This window comes from Dendroctonus ponderosae, unplaced genomic scaffold, assembly GCF_020466585.1.
Source record: "Dendroctonus ponderosae isolate FM_Combo_2020 unplaced genomic scaffold, Dpon_F_20191213v2 Dpon_F_20191213_1, whole genome shotgun sequence".
Taxonomy (NCBI): domain Eukaryota; kingdom Metazoa; phylum Arthropoda; class Insecta; order Coleoptera; family Curculionidae; genus Dendroctonus; species Dendroctonus ponderosae.
Window position 1 is genome coordinate 54,789,132 of NW_026017110.1, and position 13,440 is coordinate 54,802,571.

A 13,440-nucleotide genomic window follows, 5' to 3' on the forward strand; every position below is an offset into this window, starting at 1 on the left:
AGAAGTATTGTAAAACTTGGCTGAAATAAATATGTTCAAAGAACTTTTCTATATCAATTTCTGTTCTAATTCGAAATTGCCTTAAGGAGGTAGCGAGCAAATATGACGAGCAGGAGTTTAGCGTTACGTTATTGTCTTTGTCGATGCAGATGCTCTCTATTGGCGAGATTTTGCTGGCACACGAAAGTTTCTATTTGTATCAGGAGAGCAGAATGTTTAAGGAGGTAGCGAGCAAATATGAGGAGCAGGAGTTTAGCGTTACGTTATTGTCTTTGTCGATGCAGATGCTCTCTATTGGCGAGATTTTGCTGGCACACAAAAGTTTCTATTTGTATTAGGAGAGCAGAATGTTTAAGGAGGTAGCGAGGAAATATAAGGAGCAGGAGTTTTAGCGTTACGTTATTGTTTTTGTCGATGCAGATGCTATCTATTGGTGAGATTTTGCTGGCACACAAAAGTTTCTATTTGTATCAGGAGAGCAGAATGTTTAAGGAGGTAGCGAGGAAATATAAGGAGCAGGAGTTTTAACGTTACTTTATTGTCTTTGTCGATGCAGATGCTATCTATTGGAGAGATTTTGCTGGCTCACGAAAGTTTCTATTTGTATCAGGGGAGCAGAATGTTTAAGGAGGTAGCAAGCGAATATGAGGAGCAGGAGTTTAGCGTTACGTTATTGTCTTTGCCGATGCAGATGTTCTCTATTGGCGTGATTTTGCTGGCACACGAAAGTTTCGATTTGTATCAGGAGAGCAGAATGTTTAAGGAGGTAGCGAGCAAATATGAGACGCAGGAGTTTAGCGTTACGTTATTGCCGTTGTCGATGCAGATGCTCGCTATTGGCGAAATTTTGCTCACATACGAAAGTTTCGATTTGAATCAGGAGAGCAGGATGTTTAAAGAATTCGTCCTTTAATGTGAAGAAAGAGCACTCTTTGTCAGTCTGTAATAGAAGACGTGACAAGAGCCTTTCTTTCGAAAAGATAAAAATTGTTGGCAAAATATCCAAGAATTAACATTCAGCATGGAAAAACAAACCAGAAATTAAAAGGAAGCTGGAAGGAAATAACTACCCTAAAGAAATTCTGGAATTATTATCGGAAAAAAGAAAAGCAAGGGAAAAATGACAACAGTTCAGATCCCCGCAGGATAAAACTAGACTAAATAATCTGACATCTCAGCTGAGACGAGCGATTAAACAGATAAAGAACGATACCATTGGCGAGTTCCTACGGAAACTTACTAATGATTCTAGGACAGAATATTCGCTAGGGAAAACTACCAAAAACCTGAAAAGACCAATCATGCATGCACCCCCAATCAAAAATGCAGACGGGAGCTGGGCTAAAAACAATGAGCGAAAAGCCAGAAGATTTGCAGAACACCTTGAGGAACGCAGAAACATTGCCTTGGAAGGAGGAGGAAGGAGGAGAAATCCCGTTTGTCACTCTGAGTGAAGTAATTATAGAAATAAAAACTAATATCAATCCGAAAAAAGCTCCTGGGTTCGACTTAATCACAGGACAGATCCTCAAAGAATTACCGAAAAAAGCATTGATTAAGCTCACCAGGCTATAAAAGTTTCCTTTTCTTTAAGTTTCCTATAAGTTTATATTGCCACCCCGTTTTGCAAATGCAGGATATACGGACAAGCATTTTCTTAAGGAGAAATCGTCAGGATAGCAATAAATTGCCACAAGAAATTCTTTCTACTATGGACTTGTCAAATATTTGCACTTTTCTGTGCGGGAACATAGCAGTTCATTTCCCGTAATCCCGTAAACCATCTAGCGAGGAAGGAAAATTGGGCATTTGAGTATTTCGGGGAAACGCGAATCACAGATTCTAGACAGGATTACTTAATATTTAAATATCCACAGCTCGACAATTTTCTCTCAAATAAAACACGATGAACAACTGGTTAGTTACTAGTTATCGAAGGATACAATTTGGTTGACCTGCAGAGGAAACTCTACGAAACAATTTAAAAGCACATTTATATTTTTTTTGACGTAAATCGGCCTTTTTCCTCCCAGCACTTATTCTCATCATTCTATAATATACTCGAGTAGTTCGATAAAAGCTTATTCTACCGCAAAAGCTGACCGATCAAGAAAAGCTGTTTTTTTAGAAATCCAAATGATGGCTGGATTTCAATCCATTGGAACTGATTAAGATTTGTACGGTATATCAGCAGGCGAGTTAGAGAGGAAGAAACTATTTCTGCAAACTTTATGGTAGTTTCAAAAAGCGTATATAGATCATCAAATTCATCAATTTTTATCAATTGCTCGCTCAAAAAGCGCACGCTTGCATAATCTATAATTTGCTGAAATCTTAGAAATATTGTGGGGCAAATAATTTTCAACATCAATCAGCAATTTTTAAAACCTATAGGATTTTATCATTTGTGCTAATCAATTGTAGTTGTTTCGAGCTCCAATTCACTAACTGACCTCGTAATAGCTCTAAGCAATATATATTTATATTTAATAGTTTTCAACTAATCCTTACATTAATTAATTGATTAATGAATAGTTTGCTAGCTCATTTCGAACATGTTTAATCCTACTTCTAAAGCCAGAGAAGCATTGTACATTGTTGGAGCTCACCTCAAAACTTATTTTGCCCGTTTGCTTCTGTTTCACAGTGTTGAAAACATAATGGGCATAATTCGTAGCATCTGAAATTAGAAGAAGGTCATTAATATGAATACGAACAACAGACGGAATGTGCAAATTAAAATCCTTTGTTTTGTTAGTCTCCTTGTAATTTTTCTCCTGAAATATCACGTCACAATATGTCTTTTTCAAGAGAAATAATGAATCTTCCTAATATAACATGACTAAACGTGCCACTTAGAATTTTTGAATTCTAAATAGTGTTTTAGTTGTAAATCTTTAGCCAAACTTCTTTTGATGGCTTGTTTTTGTCAAATGTAACTTTAAAATAAAGTGTCAAGCTAACAGCTTTTACTAGCTCAAAAGGCAGAGTCGGTACCTTTGCAATTTAAAATGTTTTTAAACTTTAAATAATGAGGAAAACAGAGTTTAAATGAGTCACTGTTCGATTTCACTAATTAAAAAATAAGGGGTAACTTCGTTTTCGTGCTGGGGTTGAGTAGGAACATTGGCAATCGTTGGAAAATTGATGTATCTTTGAAGGGAAGATTTAGCCCACCCAGTTAACAAATATTTCGCGTTCTCGGTTCCACAGCTGGTTCTCATTATGTTAATGGTTCTTTCACATATTGTTCTTTTGTGTCATTTCCACTCCAGGATTTCTGTAAAATATTGATGCCTTCTGTATTTCTACTGACTGTAGGAGTATTGAAACGCCTCGTACATTTTTCTTTGGTGCCTTATTATGTGTTCTGTTTTGTCAATTTTTATTTTCGCAAGCATTGGTTCTTATGGCAGATTCTATGAAGAATTCCTGTCGTCATTTTTTTAAATTTTCTGAAGTTGTGTTGTTTTTAACGATAGAGCCAGATTGATATGAGCATTTTCTCTGCATTACAAAACCATTTAGTGATGATCTAATGTGCAACAGCAACTAAATTTATTTTTTTGGAATTAATTCAACTAATTATTGAATAATTAAAAACTGAATTAGGACAATCACTTGAATCTTGGCCAATCAAATGGTGTAATGGCGATAGCTTAGCAATCAATAATTTCGGTAAAGAAAACCTAAAAGCTTTTTAACTAAAGTCTGCCCATGATATCGAGAGGTAGTCAAATTTTTCTCATTAAATTAATCGAAAATTACGATCTAAAATTTCGCATTCATAATTTTATTGCCCTCCAGTTGGAAAGAAAATGTCAGTCACTTTATGTATTCGCTTCTCAGGTTTTCTAACACATTTCAGTCGCTGTTTTCACTTTTTACGGCCTTATTTTTCACGATCAGGTGAAAATTGACACCATAAGAACATGCCATAAATCATAAAAAATATAAAAGGAAAGAACGCTTATAGACATATATTTCTTGGTAGGTACATTGAAAAGGAAATAGGTAGCTAAGGCTGTGGAAAGAAACGGGAGTTTTATGGCGAGCTGAAGTTTGATTATTTTAAATTAGTGCTTACCTCCTAGTGGAAAGAACTGGGAGAATATGTGGATAAATGATTCTTCATCTACCATGCCTGTTGGACACTCCTGGAAAAGCAGAAGAAAATATTTTCGACATCTGTCGCAATTTTAATTTACAAAATTCGAAAATTCTGTACACAATAGTTAGTCGCTTAGTATGATCTTTGTGCTAATTCCAAGATTTGAAATGCGACTAAATGAACCATTTGTAAAAGCATAATATCGGAGTCTAACAATTACTATCTGCAAGGAAGCCTATAAATTAAGCTGAATATTCCAAGAAAGTTTCCGTACTTCAACATAATGTTTCAAGTTTATCTAAGCGAGTAAAAATCCTTCTGCCCAAGTATGAATATTCAAATTTGCTCTCATTTCACTTAAAACAAAGAACAATATTACCCAGACTAGGTTGAAAAGCTGCATATAATAAATTTGAGGGTTCTACATTGAGAATATGGCGGCCTTCATTTAAAAAGTATCCCATGAGACTGGGGATTAGGAAAACAATACCTGTTTAAATCCTCGGTAAATCAACTGAATTTCCTTCTTGGTGAATTTGGTCTTTGAGGCTAATTTGTGTATCTCTTGTGGCCTATAGCGTGCTATATGAATCGTGAATTCATCAGCCTCGTCATCTGCAACAAAAGTCATTTATTTCGATATCAATTATAATTTAAAAACAATTTGAAACGAACGCTCCATTACCAGTGAGTCGCTAGGGACTTCTGATAATTCATCTCTAACTGTGTAATTAATGGAAATGGCTAGTTGAAACTGACGATGTTTAATATCCGATTTCACGGAGTATAAGCACTTTTTCGATTTACCAACAATCTAAAATAAATCCTTGTAAAGTTTATGTGGTAAAGATATTAATCTCGGCGACATGATATCGATTTGAGCAAACGAGCTCGTCGTTGCTTTCAACAAGATGTGTTTGCTGTGACAAATAATCTTCGAATAAACCATGCTCAACAGCCCGTATTTGTCGTCAGTTTAAACATAAATCTTTTTCATTACTTCACAACTATCAGCAGAGTAACTTTCGTTGCTCACTGTCTAAAGCGCATGGAATGACTTATGCAGAATTAAGGGCAATTTTTGAACTACACTACTACACTTTGAACTATGCTACTTTTGTAAGCATTCGTTAACAGATGACAATGAAAAGTTAATTTATAAAAATGTTCAGAACATTTGGAGCTGGAATTTCAATTAAAAAGTTGTATATCTTTTGCAGAGAAGCCTCTTCTTGGTCATTATTTTCAAAATGTAAAAACAATAGCAACAGAGTGTTTGCGAACGTCGTTTTAGTACGCTCATACCATATTTTGTAACAGTTTTATTTTATTTTCAACACTGACTATGAATACTTTACTTATTACCTTCGAATGCCACTTTGAAACTAGCCAATTACAAAGCGAAGTGTTTAGTGAAACCCTTCCTGAGAACTCGTTGAATTAATTTAAAAATATTAATGGATCTCAAGAGAAATTAATTTTTTTAAATACCATGAAGAAGAAATTGGAACTAGTTAAACATCAAGTTTTAAAATCTTTATATCAATTTATAGAGCAAATAGCTTATAGTTGACATATTTACTTATTAGGAAATAATTTTCATGCGTTGTTCTGTCTTTCACGCAAAATTAAAAGTTTTGGATAATTTTGTTATTGTTATTATAATATATTAAAACATATTTATTAGTTATAAACAATATAAAATTGTTTGAGGTATGTGATTTTAAAGGATTTTTTAAAAAGTGCCTAAAAATATTAAATTGAAATGCTAAGGCCCGTAATATTTTTTCAATGTAACTTTGTCAACTTGCGCCAGAAAGAAAACGCCCATGAAAATTTGATGAAGGGGGCAAAGTTTTCCGTTTGGTTTGGACGGCTTTCATTTTAACGTTATTTAGTGTGCTTTGACTTCCGTCTTGATTTTTATTGCGTCTGTTCGTAAGTCTTTTAAGACCACTTGCAGGCATTTTGATTTGAAGCAGATTAATAGAATTATATTAATTAACTTTGTCTACAAAACTGTAGAAAAAATATAGATCTCAATTTTACTTAAGGAGCTATTTACGAAGGCTTTACGCGAGTAGTATGAGACAAAACAGTGATCAAAGAACTGGGAATAATTGGTTAGACTAATGTTAGTAAAGAGTAACAAATATAAAATAATTTTTTGATGAGTATTTTTACTAGTTTATGAGCATAGTAGAAGTTGCATTTTCATTGCGTCAGCAGAAACTTTATATTTCAAATTTGGTCCTTAGGCGTTCATCCAGACTAGAAAGCTTTACTGGAGCTGTGGTAATACTTATTGCAACCAATAAGGAAAGTGGTTCTAACAATAGTCTGAAAAACCTTTATAAATTGTCCAATTAGTGCTTTGGGCGGTTTTGTGGTGATATTGAAAGAACTTTCGGGAGTTAAAAGTTTTATAGCTAGTTTTATAGTTCACACTTCGCTGGTAAACGAGTATTAAACAAACCCTTGTTAATTTGGACGTTGAATAATGAAGAGGGTATTTTAGTGTCGAAATTTTACATACAATGTGACTACTTTGTGTATTTTTCGCATTTAAAGATTCTACATTTTGCAAGGCACAATAGTTTAAACAAGAGATTAATTTACTAACATGACTAAGCACTCAAAATAATGGAACCCCTTGTCAATGTTCATTCATTATTTTAGTGGAGAGCTATACCTGGAATATTTTTAAATATACTAAAATTTATTATAAATTAACAGCACAAAATAAGCAAATTAGTAGTGTTAAATTGAGTAAATTTTACATAGAAGCTAAAAATACAAATATGTGAACATTATATAAAGTTGTTGAAAGTATTTTAGTGTAGCAAATCTGCGTCAGCAATAAACTTTTATTCGTTACAGCTACAGATAAACTTCCAGCTTTGAAAGTTCTCGAATATCGTGAATGCCGATTGAAGCAAAATATTAGTTCACTAAGTCATTTAGGAAATATTTTTGCCTTAATAAAGAGTCACCTTCGTGAAATAAGTTTTCTTTTAAAAAGTTTCTCGAGCCACAAATTTCCGTTTAATCCTGCTAGGTAATCTTACTTATGTAATTAAAACTTATGCCGTCCGTGTCAATAAAAAATATAATTTACATTCATAAGGGTGCTATTACGTTCTGATCAAAGATAATGACCATTTAGGGTTCGGCTTGCGAACTTTAAAAAGAGCGGTCTCATTATGCTATCCATCATCGTATAATCAATCATTCCAAACCGTTGTTTTGTTTAAATATCAAATGCCAATAAAAAAGGCCATCATTAGTCTCTTTTTGTCAAAAGCGAATGGATTTATGTTAAATATATTAGGAGCTCGTTTCCTATTTGATATTTACTAATGTGAAAGCTTAAAATTAACATCGCACTTTAAATAACGTTGATTTGTTTTATTACGATGTTGTGTTAAGTCGATGGTAGATATTAATTGATGAATGTCGATTTCACTTTAAATGAACTATATTTTTGGATTTTTCAGTCAGAAACTGAGTAAATATTTTTGTATAAATAATATTTTTTTGAGTTTTTGTCTGCCACTGAGTTTTGAAGTGTTTCCAATTTGATTGCTGATTTTGCAATCTTATAAATCCACAAATCGCTAAAATTTTATTAATTTAGACAATTACGTAACGAACAGATTTATGTGGCAAATAATTTCTAGCACTCCGTATTGATCAGCTTTGAGTCCATTTTGATAACAATAAATAATATTACAATGATTAAAAATGTCGTCACAAGTGTAACTCTGCTATTTTTGCAGTCGTATTATAAAGGTAGGGAACAATAAAATAGTTCCCTGGGTAAAAAACGACAAGATTGTATTTACCCACTCGACAGATAAATTGCCCTTTGTGCCGTTCTTACATAGAGTGTGAAGCAGCGGGTTCGAATAAATAGGGTAGAAAAATTATTTGTCGAACGGAACAAGAACACTCAAAACGCGGATTTTAAGATTTTATTTGATTTAAAAATACGTATTTTATAATAAAAGGAAAGAATAGAGGTGAAATTTAAAGGCACACCCCGGATTTGATTAATTTTTATATTTCAATTTCGATGTTTGTTGAAATGTATAAACTGCACGATGATTTATAATTGAGCTGAAGCTGTTGGAGTGGAGTTGAAGTGGAGCAGATTATTAATTTACTTTCTGGCTGATGCAGCATTTTACTGATACATTTGCAAAAAGTCGAATTTTACCTCATATTAAAACAACTCATGAATGCACCAGAACTAACTAAATTTCCAAGTCATGGACGAACGCAATAATAATACCTATTTTAAAAATGGACCAGTCAACCAATGTTGATTCAACTGCCAAATTTTATTTTAGTTTTTAAAGCATCATACTTCAAAAAAACTCAACCATACACCAACTATTTGTTCTTACTAATAACTTACAAATCACACAACCAACCGGAGGAAAAACTGCCGTTAGTAGGTATTCCAAAATACTTAATCCACATTCTTAAACAACTATGTTGGTTAATAATAGATTAAACAAACCATTAAAAATGCTCTTATCCAATCTGTCAATAATGTTCTTTTAATATAGCAAAGAAAGCGATCAGATATCAACGAAACCGGGGCCATCAATGGCTCTCTTTCACTTCTTCCAAGGAAAAATTATGAATGTGGCACAAAAATGGCAGTTAGTAAAATACAGCCAATCATGTGGACATTATGTATGAAAAGTTGTACCAACAAAAACCATTATTCTCTACAGGCGTTTTTACTAGGGCGCAAGTTTTTTTCAGTTTTGTTGCATGCTTTCTACAAAAGTCTTGCGGCCAGCCTCAACTCGTCATATGCTTTCTACCTATTGAACATGTTATTTATTAGACTAAGTCCTGCATAGTTAAATGCTAACGAACGAAATATTCTGGCCCTTATTAGGAAACATCTTGTATCTAAGGCCCGTATTTACAAATTGATCTGAACTCAAAGGTGGAGATCGTTCTCAAGTCCGACGTTCGTTTCAAATCGGAGGTCGGTTGATAAAGCAAAATTATCGTGCTTGAGGCTCGACTGGAACTCAAACATCGTTTATAAATTCGGGCCTAAATCTTCACAGTGGCTAGCAAGTTTCGTTTCCATATCCACTGTAAAATTTGCTTTAAAATCAACCAGTTTTCAAGGCACAGCTTGAGTTTTGTGAGATCCTGTATTTATTCCAAGGTTTTTTTTAGCAGTTGAAGCTGATTTTCGCTATTTAGTTTTTTCTTTTGATTTATTCAAAGTTTATAAAGTCATCAATTTTCGTTTATATTTGCTAGTGTTCTCATACATAAAGTAGGAAGAAATGAACCCTACAGCCGTCCACCAGTGCGTATAATTAGGCGTTCGGTAAAATTATTACATGAACGGGGTTGCAATTCGGAAGTTTCGCTAAGAATTATTCTCCTTTTTCTCTAAAGTTGTAATAACTGCTCTGTATATTCTTAGACGACGCTTACAATTAGCCGCTCTGAACTTAAGCCTAGAAATACTAGTAAAATTATTTAATGTTGGTGCAGATTATTATTTTTTCATTGAAAATGTGGATTTGATATATCATTACTAGTAGAAAAAAAGTTGGTTGAGATTGATACGATGGATAGTTTTATTTTCGTAGAAAAACTGGTACTGGAGAAATTATTTAATGAATGTCAGTCAGGGAAAGTATCGAAAACAAATCCACCTGTGGTAAAAGTTAGTCTGGTTTTTTTTAGGAAGGAAAGTTTTTTAGTATTAGTCAAGAGACTAATACTTACGGACCCAAAAGTTGTTTTACGATGGAAGCGGTTTTATTTAACGTATTTGAAGAAGATTTTAAAAAGTAGTTACGATTAGCAAATAGACTTGCTTTCAACCGAATGCAAAGCAACTTTATGTTCCAATGCATAGAAACACGGCTTCATACAGATAACAATAACGCAGCCATTCTGCAGCAGTTGTTACTCAATGCATAATTCCCGCAAGTTGATTCAATATACGCCAAGCTGCCGAGCATTCTTAGCATCGTATTAGCCATCCCCCAATTTAGTTTGACTTGAGGGTTTAGAGGCAAATTCTCAAGTGTCCCTGTTAGGTATTCGTTTTTTATAGTCCGGTGTATTTATCTGCGCTAAACTGTTTTTAGTATAGAAACTTCGCAGCATGCAGTCTTTGCAAAAAGAGCAAGCCTGTATAGTGATATATCCTATGAGCCTGTAAGATCAGAATAGGATTATTATTTCCAAAAAGATTATTTCAAAAATTCCCTTGCGAATTCCCAAATACCGTAATATCCATCGACGTTTAAAATATTTAAAATTAATTTTTGGGCATGAATTTGAGGTTGTATTTTGATTTATATTTTTGTTAACCTAGATTTTCATCTCTTAACCTTCCCTGCGAGACTAGTCAGGCCAATCATTTTCGTCATTTGAATTTTAATTTATGTTCAATTTATAGTACTAATACATAATTGCTAAATACATTTTATAAGCAATTTCATTAACATTTTGGTTATCACAGTATGGTCGTATTCACATGTGCTCAAAATTAGCTTCATTAACTTCTGAACTTCTTCGGTTTCGTCTATGGAGGAGTTTCGTCTGTGCAATGTAATAACTCTTCTAAAAGTGAAAATTGCTTTTCTTAAATTCATTTTCGTTTTTCTTTATCAAATGAAAAAAGAATTAAAACACAAAAAGTAATGAACAGATTTCAGAGACGAGTTTTTCAATCATATTTCGGTCTCTTCAAAGTATCCTCTCCATTGAAATTGCCTTGTGTCAGACTGGATTTGATAGCGACTATGAAACTTGCAATTTTAATTGAAACTTTTGAAACTTTGCAAGCATTCAAAGAGGGCTAATATTGTATAGTAATTTAGAGGTTGTGATTGCAGGATCTAGAAAAATTGTGGAATTACAGGATTTTTCATAACTTATCTGTTGTCTTATAGATGCGGTAATATTTTCTGTTCGCAAAAGTATCGCAATGAAAAAAACTGTCTAGGAATATTCGATTTTCCCTTTTCATTAAATGAAAGGAAGTATGAAGATTTTATTATTAAATATATGTGTATTAGTTGATAATACGATTTATGTTTTAGTCAGTGTAAACACACATACGCCACATAGGCATACAACAGCTTCTATTATTATTTAACTACACATGTACTTTACTGAAAAACGGCAAAAAGAAGGATACATTTATTGCGGTAAGAATACGCTTCGTGCCTTTTTAATGTTGGGGCTTTAGGGCCGACATGATATATTTCTTTATATATCTAATTGGAAACGTTCTACTGAAATATACGCGCGTTTTTGCTGCAATCTACCTCACCAAATAAATGATCAATGGGGGAAAAAAAGCCAAATAATTTAAAGGTCCCGTAATTCTGTTAATAGGAGAAAAATATACCTTTTCCTATGTCTCATTGTAGCAGAACTTCTGTTAATAGGAGAAAAATATACCTTTTCCTATGTCTCATTGTAGCAGAACATTGTCAATGAAAATAAATTATTCTAAATCAGTAATATTGATGTTCAGCTGGCTGCAAAATATCCTTAGAGTGATCGGGAAGTTTGCCAACACCCATTATCCTTTTTGCTTCTAAATACTTTCGAAACTATGAATTAATATAAATACCGGCGTTGTGCCGACCGCAGTTCAAACTTTCCGATCCTTTACCTGGAATACTAATAATTACAAGGCCCTTATTTATGAAAATTCCAGTAATTAAAATATAGTCAAGTCAGGTTCGGGTATAATTTATCTTTTAAATTCTGCCTGTTCGACGGAACCTAATTCCTCGGAAAGTTTTATGACTTGGTGAAACTTCTTGCGTTGGGCTAACGCTAAAATACACAGATGCGAAAAATCACCGAAATAAATTTACCTATTTTTGCATGGTGTTAAGTTTAAATTACATATAAAGTTTAGAAGGGATTGAACATTTCGATGCGGTTTATCAGTTGTGATGTTTAGCGTGTGTACACGTCATATTCTTCAGCGTGTGAAAAGCTCTGAACTTAAATGTAATTTCTTTTATGCATACGTAATATCGTAGTCAAGTTTTTTAATTTACAGACTTTTAACGTTTTCTTTCCCTTGTTCGAATAATCTTGTATTCTATTTTGGAAAATTTACATCATTTACATAATTCTACATTTGGCTGCATACATGCCCCTTGAAAATAATATTAAAGCTCTGATATTAATGGGATCACGTAACAAACTTTTCCGAACAGCTCGGGAAACTTCACCTAGTTTTAGCTATTTCCATAGTTTTGAATTTTCGACAACTATGAACAGATTTCATCCAGTTATGTGAGCAAAAGTAATATTTTATCTTCTTAATTTCAGTGTCTTAACACATTTTTGAACTGACACAAATGTTTGTAGACCATTTGAACACCAAAGTGTGATTGCGTCGATTGCACAAACTTGCTGTGTTTGTTGCAAGTTGCAATGTTTAAAGAAAAAAATGATAGATTTTTATTAAAATATAAGATGGGATAAAAATGAATTTGGAGGGGTGTAGCAATCGATATTATGAACAAATAAATACTTTTGATCTATGTACCTTTTCGCACTGCAGTTTGGTGCAATTGCATTGCAGTGATCTTAATAGCGCGTTATTTTAAGCTTAAGCCGTCTTTTAGGAATTAAGAGTTTAAAATCATTAGCAGACTTAAAGATAAATAATATAGAGAGTTTATATTTCTAGAGAGGAATTGGTTTTTAGTAAGATTGTTGATTTACTTATGGAAATTTCTTAAACTTAAAGATTTGTTGAATTATAATTCAAAAGATCGTGAGATCTACGATTTGTCTTTGCTAATAATACATTTATCTAAGTGGGATTTTGAGTTAAAAATAGAGTTCTTTCGAGGCTTTAACATTATCAGAAAAAAATATTTTATCTGTGTCCATGATTGTACCAGAAAAAATTAAAAAATATTCAGAAAATGCGTCTCTTTACTGTTGTAATGCTGCTAACTATCTAGCTCATATTCTAATAACTAAATTTAAACATAAAACGTGTTATTGTTTTTGTCTCGAAATACATTTTTAGACTAAATTGAAAATTTGTCCCTCAGTGCACACAACAATCTCATATTTCAACTTGGTCGATCCCCAATCCATACTACATTAGTAGTAAAGACTTGGCTAAATACAACTTTCCGGGAGATGGATTGGAAGAAATTGCCATTTAATTAAATTAACTTAGCGGCAGCTGACTTGATATACTTGAGCTTTCTTAAAACAAGATTTTTAAAGAAAAGTCCTTGATAACAATCGGAAATTAAAAACTTTAATTACGAAATCTTGAAATC

The 13,440-nt window shown here is 33.1% G+C and overlaps 1 protein-coding gene across 1 annotated transcript in view; it reads right to left on the reverse strand.

The window, feature by feature from the left end:
- The window catches only part of LOC109538032 (Kv channel-interacting protein 4), a 69,123-nt gene that overhangs the window by 30,069 nt on the left and 25,614 nt on the right, over window positions 1–13,440 (reverse strand). The window contains exons 2-4 of the mRNA XM_019905073.2: window positions 4,602–4,726; window positions 4,088–4,157; window positions 2,610–2,680 (exon numbers count right to left, since the gene is read on the reverse strand). Coding sequence (XP_019760632.1) covers window positions 2,610–2,680; window positions 4,088–4,157; window positions 4,602–4,726 — 266 coding nt within the window. The remainder of the gene's footprint in view (window positions 1–2,609; window positions 2,681–4,087; window positions 4,158–4,601; window positions 4,727–13,440) is intronic.